Genomic DNA, 16,711 nt, shown 5'->3' with positions numbered 1-16,711 from the left:
CAAAAGCCTGTTTTAGCATGGGCAGCGCCATTGAGGACCATTCTGAAGTAGTCATGACTGCAGGTGGCAGTAAATCACCAACCTTGGCTTTATATCTGTTCAAACAACACAATGCAAGTGGCAGTGTGCACCCTGTTAGTTTGTTTACCAAGTCATAGAAGTAGTAGATGAAGAATGGACTACCTCAAAAAGGAGATGACCTCTATGGCGCTGCTTAGCTCTCACAGACGCCATAATGGGACAGATACAATGTCTACGGTAGTGAAACGCAAACAGATGCACCAAACCTGCAGGGCACGCTCTCTTCTTACAAGTTTTATTTTTTTAACAGAGCTCTCTACAACTAGGCTGAAAAAAGGCAGGAAAAATATGCCATAAGTTAATTTCAAACATTCAAAAAATCACAGTTTATTGACGCAATGAAGAGTAAACAAACTCCTCCAGTCGGTCAAGCTAATCAATCAAATGAATGAATTAATACATTGGATAAATATAAACTTTCAGTGGGATTGAATATAGGTGATCACAATGGTAAAAGTGTAACATGTACATTCTTATGTGTCAATCTAAAACCTGTGCTGTGTTCAAATACACATACCAACATCCTGTATACTACATACTTAATGAGTATATACTACATACTATTAGTTCATTTTAGAATACTGTAAACGAAGGGTATCCTTTCAGTTGAGTGTACTAGCACTTCGCCTGTCTACCAGAAGTTTATGCTGTTGCTATGCTTGTTAGCACAAATGACTAGCTAGACATTTTGCGATTTCGACTGTGTCTGTAAATTCAATATGGGGTGCGTTCGTAAAGCGTTGTCAGATTGTCCGTTCGTAAATCCAGAGCGTTTCGGAGCCCACACTAGACGCTCTGGCCAAGGAGTAGGGTTGATCCGAGCGTTCTGTCCTCACAACGGCAGTCAAGCACCCAAGCTAACTGGCTAGCTACCTCCAGACACAAATGAGAGAAACCCTCACTGACCATTTTACTCGCCCTAGCAGAGCTGGTTGGGCAGTTTTCATTTTATGCAGAGTGTTGGTGACTAACTGTGCTCCATTCAACGCCTTTTATTCAGCTATTCTGTGCACTGGCACACAGATGAGAGAGGCTCTGAAATCAGAGTAGATAGCCAGAATTAACTATGTCCATTGAGAACGCACGACGACTCTACCACTTAGCTAAGAATGATGTGAATAATCAAGTCAATAAACACTGGGAAGTTAGTTAATATACTACCTGGCAAGTTCAATGTATTAGTAGCCAACTAACGTTAGGTAGCTAGCTAACAGCCCGGTACATACTGCTGAATGACATGCTGCGGTTCGTAAGGACAGCGTAGCTAATAAATTGTCTGCCAACATAATGTTTAACTTGTTTGAAAAGTCATTACTTTATTACATTGCGCAACATTTTCTTAAAGCAATTAATTTCTATCCGCTCTCGTCTGCCATTTTCCTCAAATCTGAAAACGTTGGTGAAGCCACGCCCATTTTCTGAAGAATTGCATTATGGTCCCTAAAAGCACAGAAATAGTGTCCACTGCTTGTATACTTCGTATTTAGGTGAATTTAGTAGGACATCCAGGAACGTTTGGCATACTATATCCAATAAGTACTTAACTACATACTCAATGTTACATCACAAATAGTACAGCTAGTATGAGTATTTGAACACAGCTCTGGGATCACCTCTGGAAATCACTCCATGGGGTTAGGTTATGCTCCATGTGGATTAGGGAATGCCATTTAGGACAAAAGTATAGTCTTTAGCATCCTGTCTTTACATCCATTAAATTAACATTAGGACCAACATATAAAACCATTACAGAATGGATAAGTTATAACAGGGTCAATCTATAGCATATCTTATACAATCCAACACACACACACACACACACACACACACACACACACACACACACACACACCTCAGCATTCTCAGGACCTCCATGACAGTACAGGATAAATCTCAATGCAACACAAGCTGATGGGAGTCTGTGGTAGCGTCCCAAAATGGCACCCTATTCCCTATATAGTCCACTACTGTAGACCAGGGCCCATAGGGAACCCCATAGGGCTCTGGGCAAAAGCAGTGTAATTTATAGGGAATAATTTGTAGGGAAAAGGTTGCCATTTGGGACTGGTTCATCTTAATAACCCTGGTCACCTGGGCTGGAGCCAGAGAACCAGACAACCTGGGGTTTTGAACCACCCCCAGGCGGGGTAGAGGCTGATCTGCCGCGGGCTCTACCCAGCCAAGGAGCTTCGAATCCTGGGTAGGAGGGGCAGTACCCTCCCTGGGTCTCCATGAGTGGGTAGGAGGTGGTAGTCATTTCTCACTTGCTGAGGGTGGAGTTGCAGACAGCACAAACAAACACCGTCTCTCTCTGGGCATCTGGAGCTGGGAGGGAGGTAAAGAGGCATTACATGAGAAAGGGGAGGCAGCTGGAGCTGGGAGGGAGGTAAAGAGACATTACATGAGAAAGGGGAGGCATCTGGAGCTGAGAGGGAGGTAAAGAGGCATTACATGAGAAAGGGGAGGCATCTGGAGCTGGGAGGGAGGTAAAGAGGCATTACATGAGAAAGGGGAGGCATCTGGAGCTGAGAGGGAGGTAAAGAGGCATTACATGAGAAAGTGGGAGGCAGAGGGAGATGGGGACTGAGAGAAGGTGTAAAATAGAAGAGATTGTTTTTAAAATCAACTGATGTCTTCGGAGACCTTATTTATAATTTCATCATTTCAGTATAGAAATACCATAATAGCATGTTGTGTGTGTGTGTTTCTCTCTCACCTGTGACACCCATGCAGGCCTTGAGGACCTTGTAGGAGCAGCATCTGGAGCAGAAGCTGTTGCCACAGTTACTACAGCTCCGCTGAAACAGCAGAGGTCACGATGACATCATCATCATTGTTATGTCCCAAACTGAACCCTATTCCAGGGTTGGGGCCAATTTGAAATGAAGTGGGTGAATTCAGGAAGTAAAGTGAAACTCTAACCCCAACCCTGTCCTATTCCCTACCTAGTTCACTAATTGTGACCAGGGCCCATAGGACTCTGTTCTAAAGTGGTAGATTATATAGGGCATAGGATGCCATTTGGGACACACACCAGGTTCCACACATAGTTATTAAACAACCTACAGTATTACTGCTTTGCTTTATCTTGGCCGGGTCGCAGTTAACTAGCCTACCTGGTTAAATAAAGGTGAAATAAAAAAATGACATAGGATTGTATTTATTGGTGGTTTAAAAACAGGTGTAAAGCTCTTACCCTTCTCTTCACCACTGAGAAGACTGCACTGCAGCTGGAACAGTTACCTTGGGGATGAGAGAGAGGGGGGGGGGGGGGTGAGAGAGGGGGGTAGAGAGAGAGGGGGGAGAGAGAGGGAGGGAAAGAGAGAGAGGGGGGAGAGAGAGGGAGGGAAAGAGAGAGAGGGGAGGGAAAGAGAGAGAGGGGGGGAAAGAGAGAGAGGGGGGGAGAGAGAGAGAAAGAGAGGGAGAGAAAGAGAGAGAGGGGGGAGAGAGAGGGAGAGAAAGAGAGAGGGGGGATATTTAATTTCTATGAAGACTAGCTACTAAACCCACCTCTTAAGTAGGGTTGAGGTGAGGAAGAAGAAGATGAACAGAGGGACGAAGGGTAGACTGACCTGTGTTGTTGGTGGGGTAGCGTTTGCGTAGCTTCTCCGTCAGTTTGGACACCTTACTGCGGATTGGCTCGTTGCGGCTCAGCAGACCGTTGTCTGAGGTGATGGAGATGGTGTCCAGATCTGAACTTATGTCATCATCCTCCTGTAGAGGGGGGGGGGGCAGAATGGGGGGGAGGAGGATAAGAGAAGGGTTAAGTTACTAAAGAGCAGTTAAAGGCAGCAGCTTTGTGGGAACTACAAACCATAGCCCCTAAACCCTACACCCTGCTCCCTGAACCCTATTCCTCCAACCGATCTCTTCCATGGTTTAGGTGGATGTGTTTCTCAACGTCAACAGCAGAGGGAGTCGAGAGCACACAGTCAGCAAAACCCCACTAACACAAAACCATACACATCATCCTCCAAGGCAGGGGTGTCCAACTCCTTCCATGGAGGGCCCAGAGTCTGCTGGTTTTGGAGGTTTTCCTGTCCAATTAAGACCTACACAACCAGGTGAGGCCAGTTCCTTACTAACCAATGAGCTCAATTCATCAATCAAGTCAAAGGAAGGAGTGAAAGCCTGCAGACTGGGACCTCTGTGGAATGAGTTTGAAACGTGCAACCAGACATGCTCCAGATCAGTTGTACAGTTCACACCCTTATGGTTAAAGGTTAGTATTAGATGAGGCTAAGCTGATCCTAGATCTGTGCCTATTTATTGCCCTAAAAGACGAGGGCTGGTACACCTCAGGCAAGAAACGTATTGGGAAGGGGCAGGGCACCTTAAGCTCCGCCCTCAGATGACATTGCACCTGTCTCCGTAGACGGGCTGGCAGCCATTCAGCAAAAGACCTCACCTGTATTCAGGTGTCCCTATAGTATAGTACACTACTTTAGACCCTAGTCCCTAAAATATAGTACACTACTTTAGACCCTAATCCCTAAAATATAGTGCACTACTTTAGACCCTAGTCCCTATAATATAGTGCACAACTTTTATGAAATCAAAATTGCAAGATTGTTATAATACTGTAATTGCAACAAATGGTTGTTTTATGCAACAGAATAGAGGGTTCTTATAATATTGTATCTGTGAACTGAAAGTGGGCCTCTGGGAGATTTAACACTGACAGGAGATTTATGATGTCTTTGGGTGATAAAACCTAAAGAGACCACATTCCAGAACATGAGTTAATGTTTCTCATCTATAGGGTACCAGGGGGAGATGACCCCAGGGCCAGACCCTGGTCTCTACACAATGAGAGATGACCCCAGGGCCAGACCCTGGTCTCTACACAATGAGCAATGACCCCAGGGCCAGACCCTGGTCTCTACACAATGAGAGATGACCCCAGGGCCAGACCCTGGTCTCTACACAATGAGAGATGACCCCAGGGCCAGACCCTGGTCTCTACACAATGAGCGATGACCCCAGGGCCAGACCCTGGTCTCTACACAATGAGAGATGACCCCAGGGCCAGACCCTGGTCTCTACACAATGAGAGATGACCCCAGGGCCAGACCCTGGTCTCTACACAATGAGAGATGACCCCAGGGCCAGACCCTGGTCTCTACACAATGAGAGATGACCCCAGGGCCAGACCCTGGTCTCTACACAATGAGAGATGACCCCAGGGCCAGACCCTGGTCTCTACACAATGAGAGATGACCCCAGGGCCAGACCCTGGTCTCTACACAATGAGAGATGACCCCAGGGCCAGACCCTGGTCTCTACACAATGAGAGATGACCCCAGGGCCAGACCCTGGTCTCTACACAATGAGAGATGACCCCAGGGCCAGACCCTGGTCTCTACACAATGAGAGATGACCCCAGGGCCAGACCCTGGTCTCTACACAATGAGAGATGACCCCAGGGCCAGACCCTGGTCTCTACACAATGAGAGATGACCCCAGGGCCAGACCCTGGTCTCTACACAATGAGAGATGACCCCAGGGCCAGACCCTGGTCTCTATACAATGTGAACTGTTTTTACAGCAGATACTGTCTGCTGTGAATTATAAGCATCTTTCATACAAATCTTAACCTTGTGACCCATTCTATACATATGTTGTTTGTCATGTAGGTTGAAAAGGGTGTATCTTGGCTATAAAAGTCATTTTGTCTCGGGGCTCTCAACGAATCATCTGAGGGTGATTGGTCGACCAGCCATCATTATCGTAGAGCGCTCAATCCATTCATTTTATATGGGTGTGTTGTATTGACCTGCTCCCTTATTAATAAGTGAATAAAGATTTAGTTTAAGTGTAACTCTCACTCCACATTTGATAGTGAAGAAATTAACCACCACACTTTATACCCTAGTCCCTAAAATAGTGCACTACTTTAGACCCTAGTCCTTATAGTATAGTTCACTACTTTAAACCCTAGTTCTTATAGTATAGTTCCCTACTTTAAACCCTAGTCCCTATAATATAGTGCACTACTTTATACCCTAGTCCCTAAAATACAGTGCACTACGGTCTGAGGCATTGCATCTCAGTGCGTCACTACAGTCCCTGGTTCGAATCCAGGCTTTATCACATCCGGCCGGTGATTGGGAGTCCCATAGGGCGGCGCACAATTGGCCCATCGTCGTCCGGGTTTGGCAGTCTTAGTGCATTACTTTTGAGCATAGGATGTGTCCTATTTGCATCCTTACAGTGAAGTGAGTGCACAACCATGCTAGAAACACGTCACACAATACACACACACACATTACAACGCCACCCTTGTGTGTGTACTCAGGTGCAGTGACCAACTCAGAGCATGCTCATCCAATGGTTTGCTGGAATAATGCAGACACGCCCAGACTACATTGAGAATGAGGCCGATTGTATGAATGATGATTAGTGCTTAGTGCTATATAGTGATTAGTGCTATATATATATATATATATATATATATATATATATATATATATATATATAATGACATTAGTCCTATATGTAATGACATTAGTCCTATATGTAATGATAGTGTTATATGTAATGACATTAGTGGTATAGATGTGAAGTTATAGTCCTGATGTCATAATGGTAACATAACCAGTGATGGTAACAACAGCACTAAGGTGTAAAGACATCCCACTACCCATGCAGACAGGACCCAACTGAGGTGTGTACCCTATACACCCCCCCTCCCTCTCACCACAAACAGGGTGAGGGAAGGGGGTGAACTAGACTTACCACTAAAGCCAAGGGAGTCTCCTTGTTAGGATGGAGAGGAACAAACACACACAGGAGCAGATTACACACACCCCCCCCATATCTATCTAACACACCAATTTTTAACACACCGTATCTATCTAACATAAACACCGCAGAAACACACACACTGTGCGGTCTGAGATGGTAATATTGAACTGGCCAGCTGCACTAGATGCATAACGTTTGCAGAGCACGAGGCGCTTCACTTCAATGAAACCTGGTGGTCTATTTCTAAAGTGTAGATTGGATCTGCAGCTCACACCACTGATCAGTGTGATGACGTGGTCTATTTCTATTGTGTAGATTGGATCGTGCAGCTCACACCACTGAACAGTGTGATGACGTGGTCTATTTCTATAGTGTAGATTGGATCGTGCAGCTCACACCACTGATCAGTGTGATGACGTGGTGGTCTATTTCTATAGTGTAGATTGTATCGTGCAGCTCACACCACTGATCAGTGTGATGACGTGGTCTATTTCTATAGTGTAGATTGGATCGTGCAGCTCACACCACTGATCAGTGTGATGACGTGGTCTATTTCTATTGTGTAGATTGGATCTGCAGCTCACACCACTGAACAGTGTGATGAAGTGGTGGTCTATTTCTATAGTGTAGATTGGATCTGCAGCTCACACCACTGAACAGTGTGATGACGTGGTCTATTTCTATAGTGTAGATTGGATCGTGCAGCTCACACCACTGATCAGTGTGATGACGTGGTTTGAACTCTGCTCATGCCAGCAAAACGTTAAGCTTCCAGTGTAGCAGGTAAAGAACGAGGGTTCTCTCCACGTCCTCGTGTAGCTCCTGTGCCACACACACCACTGCAATACACACACACTTACAGGTCTTTGACCTCGGTCATGACGTCGTGTAACACTGAACTGTCTGAGATAGTCCTAAATATTCAATTCAAATCACAATTTATTGGTCACATACACATATTTAGCAGATGTTAATGCAGGTGTAGCGAAATGCATATAACACACACACACACACACACAAACTTAGTAACTGGGCTGAGTAGTTGAACTGTCACAGAACTTTATCACACATAAAAACAAAAATTATTTGTCGCAATTGTTAATTAATGTGTCCGGTTTCTAATGCTGTAATACCACAGCCCGACAGACAGGGGGAGCCACTCACCTGCAGGGAGATAGGGGGCTCCTGAGTCAACTGAGAGTGGAGGGAGGTAGAAACAGAAAAGGAAATGAATCATCAAGAAGGACAGGAAGTTGTCAGCCAGCGACAGAAGGAAGAAGGAGAAGAAGGGGTGTTCCAACACAATATTTCTCCTTCTGATTTGACAATGCCATGGATTAGGTCAAAGGGGAAGGTGGGCCTAGTGGATTCCTTGGTTTCTCCCATCCTACCATGTTAGATCTGTGAAGACTGAGTGGAAGGAATGGGGGCAGCGTTCAAACAGGGCCGGAGTGAGAGTGGTGCAATTGCCAATAAAGTTATATCAAATCAAAACGATATGGCCTAAGACCTGACCAGAGAGAGCGAGAGGTCAGGATGAGAAACCAGTCAGATAACGAGACATGAAGGAATAAAGTCGAGATAACGGTTGATTTCGTTTTTACCTCGATGGCGTCTTTGAACTCATCATCAGGCTCTGCCTCCTCAGCCTCCTCTACGCTGCCCGGGGACAGGTCCTACACACCAGACACAATAATGATATACATGTAAGTTAGATAAGAGGATTATTGCATAACACTGATCTGTAATGTTTTAATGTACACCATTGATCCAAATATACAGACTCTATATATATATATATATATACATCCACCCCTTCCTCTCTCTCCCTCCCACCCTGTCTCTCTCTCTCTCCCTCCCTTCCCGTTTCTCTCTCTGTCCATACCTCCAAGCTGGTAGCAGTGGGAGTCCGGTCCAGGCTGCTGTGGTTCGGTTCTGTGAGGTCCATCTCTCCTTCTGAGGATGGGTTCTGGCCAGAATGGACCACCTCCCTTAGGTCCAACACAACTACACACACACACACGGAGAATGGAACCAGGCTGTTAGAACACATAACCACCACTTGAGTGTGTGTCTGCATGTACAGTACCAGTCCAAAGTTAGGACACACCTGCTCATTCCAGGGTTTTTCTTTATTTTTTTTATTACTATTTTCTACATTGTAGAATAATAGTGAAGACATCAAAACTATGAAATAACACATATTGAATCTTGTAGTAACTAAAAAAGTGATCAATCTAAATATATTTTATATTCTTCAAAAATGCCAAGTGTACAAAGCTGTCATCAAGGCAAAGGGTAGCAACTTTGAAGAATGATTCCATATGTGTTATTTCATAGTTTTGATGTCTTCACTATTATTCTACAATGTAGAAAATATTTTAAAAATCACACAAAAAAAAAACTGTTGAATGAGATGTTGTGTCCTAACTTTTGACTGGTACTGTATGTGTGTGTACTGACCCCTGCAGAAGTCTCGGTTCCACAGGAAGAGTGCAGTAGTGAGACAGGCCAGCACCCAGCCCACAGGGACAGAATACAGCAGCATCAATACAGCTAACAGGCCACCGTAGAACCTGAGAGACAGAGAAGAGAGACAGAGAGAGGAGGGAGAGAGACAGAGAGAGGAGGGAGAGAGACAGAGAGAGGAGGGAGAGACAGAGAGGAGGGAGAGAGGAGGGAGAGAGACAGAGAGAGACAAAGAGGAGGGAGACAGAGAGAGGAGGGAGAGAGAGAGAGAGAGAGAGAGAGAAGGGAGAGAGAGACAGAGAGAGGAGGGAGAGAGACAGAGAGAGGAGGGAGAGAGACAGAGAGAGGAGGGAGAGAGGAGAGAGAGAGACAGAGAGAGACAAAGAGGAGGGAGACAGAGAGAGGAGGGAGAGAGAGAGAGAGAGAGAGAGAGAAGGGAGAGAGAGACAGAGACACTCAGGCACACACAAACAACCCTAACCAGTCTGTCGGGAGCTCTGTAAGTACAGATAAGATGTGTGATGATATCTATGGTGAATGTAGAGGGGTTGAGTTACTGTCCTGGAGAACAAGGACACACACACAGTGCTGCTGATCTGGAGGACTCAGAGTGGCTCCAAGTACACACACAGACAGTGTTACTGACCTAGAGGACTCAGAGTGGCTCCAAGTACACACACAGACAGTGTTACTGACCTAGAGGACTCAGAGTGGCTCCAAGTACACACACAGACAGTGTTACTGACCTAGAGGACTCAGAGTGGCTCCAAGTACACACACAGACAGTGTTACTGACCTAGAGGACTCAGAGTGGCTCCAAGTACACACACAGACAGTGTTACTGACCTAGAGGACTCAGAGTGGCTCTCCCAGTACAGGAGCTTGTAGACGGACTCAGCAGACAGGCAGGCATGAGACAACAGGTCATCTAGCTGCTTTAACCTGTGGACACGGACACGCGCGCACACACACACACACACACACACACACACACACACACACACACACAGAGAGAGAGAGAGACACCCGGACATGCGTGCACGCACACAGGCACACACACACAGGGATAGAGTAAATAAATTTACTTGGTTTTATAAACTGGAAGGCCAAACTCACACACACACACACACACACTCACTCACAGGTCCTTGACTTCCAGCATGGCGTCCTGTCTGGTGAGCTGAACGTTCTGCAGGTCCTTACGATGCACCGCGTGGCACCGCCTCTTCTGTTGCTCCGCCTCCGACGCCCCGCCCCCACACCTGTCCTGCAGGTAACCCAGGGCAGCCGGGGCAGACACCCCCAAAACACACACAGAGAACCACCCCACTGGAGGGCAGGAGATAAACTGACTGTCACAGTATATATATATATATATCACATTGTTATACACACTCAGTTGTATGTGGTAGTAGTTCATATAGCAGTGTGTGTGTGTGTGTGTATTACCCAGCATTAGCTCACCTTCACTCAGGGTGAGGAAGAGGGTGTTGAGCAGTACACAGACCAGTAGTGAGCACAGAGGCATCCTCCACCTGCAATACACCACACAGTCATACTGACCTAGGATCAGTTTAGCGTCCTCAAGTCCTATCCTCCAACCATTAGGGTGGAGGAACTAAAAACTGACCTCCGATCAGTGTCTATGGTAAACACTGACTCCCCCCAGTAGGTAGCAGGCTGTACAGTAAACCAAATAAGATGGCATGCATCTACAACTACGCTCATTAGAGCAGGGCTGGAGCAAAAGCCTCACCTGCAGACCAGCTCCACAGCCCAGATCTAGGATCAGTCTACCCTCCCTTCATTAGCCCAGTAGGTAGCATGCCAGCTCCACAGCCCAGATCTAGGATCAGTCTACCCTTCCTTCATTAGCCCAGTAGGTAGCATGCCAGCTCCACATCCCAGATCTAGGATCAGTCTACCCTCCCTACATTAGCCCAGTAGGTAGCATGCCAGCTCCACATCCCAGATCTAGGATCAGTCTACCCTCCCTTCATTAGCCCAGTAGGTAGCATGCCAGCTCCACATCCCAGATCTAGGATCAGTCTACCCTCCCTACATTAGCCCAGTAGGTAGCATGCCAGCTCCACATCCCAGATCTAGGATCAGTCTACCCTCCCTTCATTAGCCCAGTAGGTAGCATGCCAGCTCCACATCCCAGATCTAGGATCAGTCTACCCTCCCTTCATTAGCCCAGTAGGTAGAGTGCCAGCTCCACAGCCCAGATCTAGGATCAGTCTACCCTTCCTACATTAGCCCAGTAGGTAGCGTGCCAGCTCCACAGCCCAGATCTAGGATCAGTCTACCCTCCCTTCATTAGCCCAGTAGGTAGAGTGCCAGCTCCACATCCCAGATCTAGGATCACTCTACCCTCCCTTCATTAGCCCAGTAGGTAGAGTGCCAGCTCCACAGCCCAGATCTAGGATCAGTCTACCCTCCCTACATTAGCCCAGTAGGTAGAGTGCCAGCTCCACAGCCGAGATCTAGGATCAGTCTACCCTCCCTACATTAGCCCAGTAGGTAGCATGCCAGCTCCACAGCCGGGATCTAGGATCAGTCTACCCTCCCTTCATTAGCCCAGTAGGTAGAGTGCCAGCTCCACAGCCCAGATCTAGGATCAGTCTACCCTCCCTTCATTAGCCCAGTAGGTAGAGTGCCAGCTCCACAGCCCAGATCTAGGATCAGTCTACCCTCCCTTCATTAGCCCAGTAGGTAGAGTGCCAGCTCCACAGCCCAGATCTAGGATCAGTCTACCCTCCCTTCATTAGCCCAGTAGGTAGAGTGCCAGCTCCACAGCCCAGATCTAGGATCAGCATACCCTCCCTGGAACCATTAGGATGAAGAAACTCAAATCTGACAGGTCAGTGTCTAGGCCCATAGGAAACCTCATCCTACTCCCTTCACTAGCCCAGTAGGTAGCATGAATCAGTCTACTCTCCCAAGTCCTATCCGTTATCACCATTGGAGAAACTAAAAACAGATCTTGGATCAGTGTGTAAATGGATCCGCTCACCCCAGTAGGTAGCGGGCCAGCTCCAACGTGTCAGTGAGCGGCTCCAGAAACAGGGCCATCCTCTTGTAAGACACCACCATCTTCAGCAGGTCAAAGGTCGCGGCCTGGCGGGGGCCAGGGCTTCCCAACTCTGAGGGGGACCCCGCGGGTGAGCCAGGGGTGTCTTTAGGGGGTAGACACACCAGGGTGTCGTCCCCCCTGTCACCCACCCCCGGACCACCCTGACAGGGGTCCTGACATGCCCCTACTCCAGGCTTCATCCCGACTAGAGGGGGGGAGAAAGGGGGACATAAACAGAGGGGGTAGATAAAGGGAGTGAGAGACACAGACCGACATTATTTATCTTGCTCCTTTGCACCCCAGTATCTCTACTTGCACATTCATCTTCTGCACATCTATCACTCCAGTGTTTAATTGCTATATTGTAATTACTTCGCCACCATGGCCTAATTATTGCCTTACCTCCCTTATCTTACCTCATTTCCACTCACTGTATATAGACTTTTGTTTTCTACTGTATTATTGACTGTATGTTTCCATGTGTAACTCTGTGTTGTTGTTTGTGTCACACTGCTTTGCTTTATCTTGGTCAGGTCGCAATTGTAAATGAGAACGTGTTCTCAACTGGCCTACCTGGCTAAATAAAGGTCAAATAAAATGAAAAAGACAGAGAAACACAGAGAGACACGATAAGATGTTAAGATTTTATTTTCATGTCCGTCTGTTGCTCTAGTTAGCATTTCCTGAATATGTTACGCTGTGCAAACACTCACTCACTAGCTAGCTAGCTATCAGTGGAAAGAGGAAGTGGGCAATCACGAGCCTGGACGATCAAAGTAAATCTGCCATACCTGCTTTAATGACGATTTAATCATTGATCTTCTAATGCTACTGAGAAACTTGACTGCAGACTTGTGTTCGGCGGACATGAAATGGGTGGGTCATGAAACAATATGACTGCATCAGGCCACAACACTGCGTTGTTAAATATGGGTTCTATATCACACGTTGATGAAAATACATTGTTGTCACACATAGCTAGTGTTGTCTAACGTTACACAACAACAGCTGTCATCCAAATCGCATGTAGCCACCTGGCGAAATTATAACTTAAACTAACCAGCTAGTGATTGACATAACATTAACATGTAATATTTGCAACAATCAATATATATGAATAATAAGGCAAGAAATGCAACATACCTGACTAGCGGGCAAAGTGTCAAAAACCCGTAGTTAGCGAATATGAAAGCGATTCTCGATCGTCAACACGATGAATGTAGGAAGAGACGCGTCACACACGCCCGTGTAGACCGTTTTCACAGTCTTCTTGTAATGAAGTCAATCAATTGTTTTCGCTTCTCAAATCGATGTTATTGAGTTGACGATGTTTTGTGTTGTATACATGTTTGGGAAAGTACTTGTTTTAAGCAAATAATGCCTGCCTGCTGCGAGAGAAAAGTAATCGCTTCCGCAATAAAATCCGACTGGCTAATAGAACGCAGAGCGAACCGATGAGGGGAGAGTAGATTCAAGAAAATATCGTAGCCGTCAAAATCACGTCAATCTGACGTCTATTTGTGGGGGAAATTATGAGCTACATCACTCATTTCTCTCTAAATGAAATATTTTACTAAGATACTCACCCAAAACGGTGTTATGACAAACATAATAGTATTGACAAAAAGAGTGACGAGTGTTGTGGAAATTCTAATCAATAACGAGGAGAGAGAAGGTCAATCACCAATCATGCCTTTATTCACAATGTATTAGTACGGGAGCATGTCACACCAAACACACATGAATGCAGTGAGTGCTCACTGAGTGGAGTGAGCCTCTGGGTTACATACTCTCTCAGGATAGGTCAGGATAGGTGTGATCTCAGCGATGACTTACAATGGTTCCAGACACTAACCCCACACATCCTGTTCCAGACACTAACCCCACACATCCTGTTCCAGACACTAACCCCACACGTCCTGTTCCAGACACTAACCCCACACGTCCTGTTCCAGACACTAACCCCACACGTCCTGTTCCAGACACTAACCCCACACATCCTGTTCCAGACACTAACCCCACACGTCCTGTTCCAGACACTAACCCCACACATCCTGTTCCAGACACTAACCCCACACATCCTGTTCCAGACACTAACCCCACACATCCTGTTCCAGACACTAACCCCACACATCCTGTTCCAGACACTAACCCCACACATCCTGTTCCAGACACTAACCCCACACATCCTGTGCCAGACTTTAGGCCCCAAATACAAGGAACTTGTTGTTTTGTTCAGTACTAAGAACTTAAAAGGACACTTGCTGTTACTTAGTTCCACCTTGCTAGGAGGGGGTGACTGATGCACAGACATTGTTGTTACTTAGTTCCACCTTGCTAGGAGGGAGTGACTGATGCACAGACATTGTTGTTACTTAGTTCCACCTTGCTAGGAGGGGGTGACTGATGCACAGACACTTGTTGTTACATCGTTCCACCTTGCTAGGGGGGTGCTAGGAGGGGGTGACTGATGCACAGACACTTGTTGTTACTTAGTTCCACCTTGCTAGGGGGGGGGGGGGGGTGCTAGGAGGGGGTGACTGATGCACAGACACTTATTGTTACTTAGTTCCACCTTGCTAGGAGGGGGTGACTGATGCACAGACACTTGTGGAGACAAGTGATTGGTTGCCATTACTCACGCCATCCCTTCACATGGGTTGCAATAGGTAAAGACACATTCACATATGGAAACAATGTTTCCTTCTGACCTCCTTTGCCATATTCCCTTTCTGATATTCTGCATAGCATCAGGGACATGTGACAGACAAGCCTGACTTCTTCCCTCTCTGGACACCAGATGACTTGAGGCCCATATGAGGGAGGAAGTGCAGCTGCCAACACCAGACTCCAAAATGAGACATTCTAATAACAAGAGTTTCAACAGTTCAATAATATAAGACATCTTAATGAGCTATGTTACTTAGATATTGTCTCCATTTGGAGTCTGGTGTTGGCAGCTGCACTTCCTCCCACTAGGCTACATACTTCCTCCCACTAGACTAAATTCTTATTTTCAATGATGGCCTAGGAAGAGTGGGTTAACTTTCTCATCCTCCTCCTCCTCCTCCGCACTTTATGGACCCCGTTGTTAATCCCCATCATAACAGAGGCATTGTCAGTCCCTATCCCCAGGAGTTTCTCTTTTTTAAGACAACACTTCTCGAGGAAAGCCACAACAGCACGGGCTACAGATTTGGCATCTCCTCCCTCCAACTCAACAAACCCCAGAAATGTTAATACAATTGTCTGTTTTGTGTCACTAAAGTACCTTATCACAAGCCCCAGGTACTTAGAAACACTTACATCCGTGGAGTCATCGAGGAGGAGGCTGAAATGCTGGTCACCCACATCTGCGACCAAGTTTTTCAGAAAGTATGGTGCTAGAACACCATTGATCATTTCTGTGCACTTTGATGTGGGTAGCAGCAGTGGAGTCTGAGAAAGCAGCTCTACATGCTTCTCCAATGTGATCACATGCCAGCATGGAACAGTGTTCAGCGATAGCTGATGGTGGCCTCAGCCTTTTTTTAAACCAGAAATGGCAGCTTGTTTTGGGTGGAACTGTTATAAGGCTTTGTCTTTTGAGTATGTTTTTGAGTTGTCGTGTTTTTTTACATCGCTATGTTTGGCGTAGAAATCAGCCTTACAATACAGGCAGTATGCCTCGTGTATCATCTCCAATAAACAGCTTCAACCAGCCTTTGAATTCAGGGTTTGATTCCCACTCCTTTCTGTATTTGAGTGTACAGTTTAGACTGAGATAAGATGAGCTTATGTCACAGAGAGGCACACACACACACACACAGTGGACAAGGTGATTAAGTGACTGAGGCTGTGTGAGTCAAATGCAGTGATTTATTTTAGACAAAGAACATTTTACATTCACATCCCGCCCTGAATGAAAGTGCCAGGGCGGGATCAGCCCATGCACGATTCATTTGCAGTCTGGACAAGGAGGGGTGAACATCTCCTGCAGCTGGGAGGGACTGCTGCGCGAGGACTGGGCCGTCTGAGTGCTTTGGGATGGGGTGAGGCCCACGGCAGCACCCGCTGCTCGTTGAGAAGAATAAGAACGATACATGCTTTCACGACAGTCTCCAATAACACCAGAAAAAGTAGCTAGATTTGTCGCTAGTCGATTTTTTGAAAATGTGTCGCTAGAGGGATCTGAATACTCGCTAAATATAGCTACTAAGTCGCTATGTTGGCAACACTGTGTACATCAGCTCTGTTCAGATAAAATGCACTTGTTGCACCAACCAAACTGCAGCTAACTGTCTGCTAGCAGCTCACTTTTCAGAGTAAAACACAGGTTGCACTGACTAACCTGCTGGC

The 16,711-nt window shown here is 46.4% G+C and overlaps 2 protein-coding genes across 8 annotated transcripts in view; both read right to left on the bottom strand.

Moving 5' to 3' along the window:
- The window catches only part of LOC118940024, a 1,007,326-nt gene that overhangs the window by 415,668 nt on the left and 574,947 nt on the right, over positions 1-16,711 (bottom strand). The gene's annotated exons all lie outside the window — the stretch shown is intronic.
- Positions 1,173-13,854, bottom strand: LOC110485463 (zinc finger, FYVE domain containing 27). Of its 7 annotated transcripts, none has more exons than XM_036948073.1 (15): positions 13,517-13,850; positions 12,314-12,578; positions 10,762-10,832; positions 10,440-10,626; positions 10,144-10,239; positions 9,292-9,404; positions 8,714-8,835; positions 8,433-8,504; positions 7,993-8,022; positions 7,689-7,742; positions 6,820-6,840; positions 3,654-3,795; positions 3,278-3,324; positions 2,798-2,879; positions 1,173-2,406 (listed from the first exon to the last, which is right to left on the bottom strand). In XM_036948073.1, exons 2-15 carry the CDS (start codon positions 12,571-12,573, stop codon positions 2,342-2,344), a joined length of 1,362 nt encoding a protein of 453 aa, XP_036803968.1. In that variant the 5' UTR covers positions 12,574-12,578; positions 13,517-13,850; the 3' UTR covers positions 1,173-2,341. The 7 variants fall into 7 exon arrangements, with proteins under 7 accessions (XP_036803968.1, XP_036803971.1, XP_036803965.1 ...); XM_036948070.1 differs by lacking the exon at positions 1,173-2,406 and adding an exon at positions 2,440-2,606 and having other exon boundaries at positions 13,517-13,854; XM_036948071.1 differs by lacking the exons at positions 1,173-2,406; positions 6,820-6,840 and adding an exon at positions 2,441-2,606 and having other exon boundaries at positions 13,517-13,853.

The sequence above is a fragment of the Oncorhynchus mykiss genome, chromosome 17, assembly GCF_013265735.2.
Source record: "Oncorhynchus mykiss isolate Arlee chromosome 17, USDA_OmykA_1.1, whole genome shotgun sequence".
In the NCBI taxonomy this organism is placed as follows: domain Eukaryota; kingdom Metazoa; phylum Chordata; class Actinopteri; order Salmoniformes; family Salmonidae; genus Oncorhynchus; species Oncorhynchus mykiss.
Note: the sequence above shows the minus strand (reverse complement) of the source record. Positions and strands in the feature narration are given on the sequence as shown.

What these genes read in the sequence shown, in the direction of transcription:
- LOC110485463 (XM_036948070.1), bottom strand. Translation starts at nt 12,573, where the DNA reads ATGAAGCCTGGAGTAGGGGCATGTCAGGACCCCTGTCAGGGTGGTCCG. An exon ending in AGCCCCCTATCTCCCTGCAG is followed by an intron (nt 7,743 to 7,992) that starts GTGAGTGGCTCC and finishes TTGAATATTTAG; the next exon opens with GACTATCTCAGACAGTTCAG. An exon ending in TCTCAGTGGTGAAGAGAAGG is followed by an intron (nt 2,880 to 3,277) that starts GTAAGAGCTTTA and finishes CTGCTGTTTCAG; the next exon opens with CGGAGCTGTAGTAACTGTGG.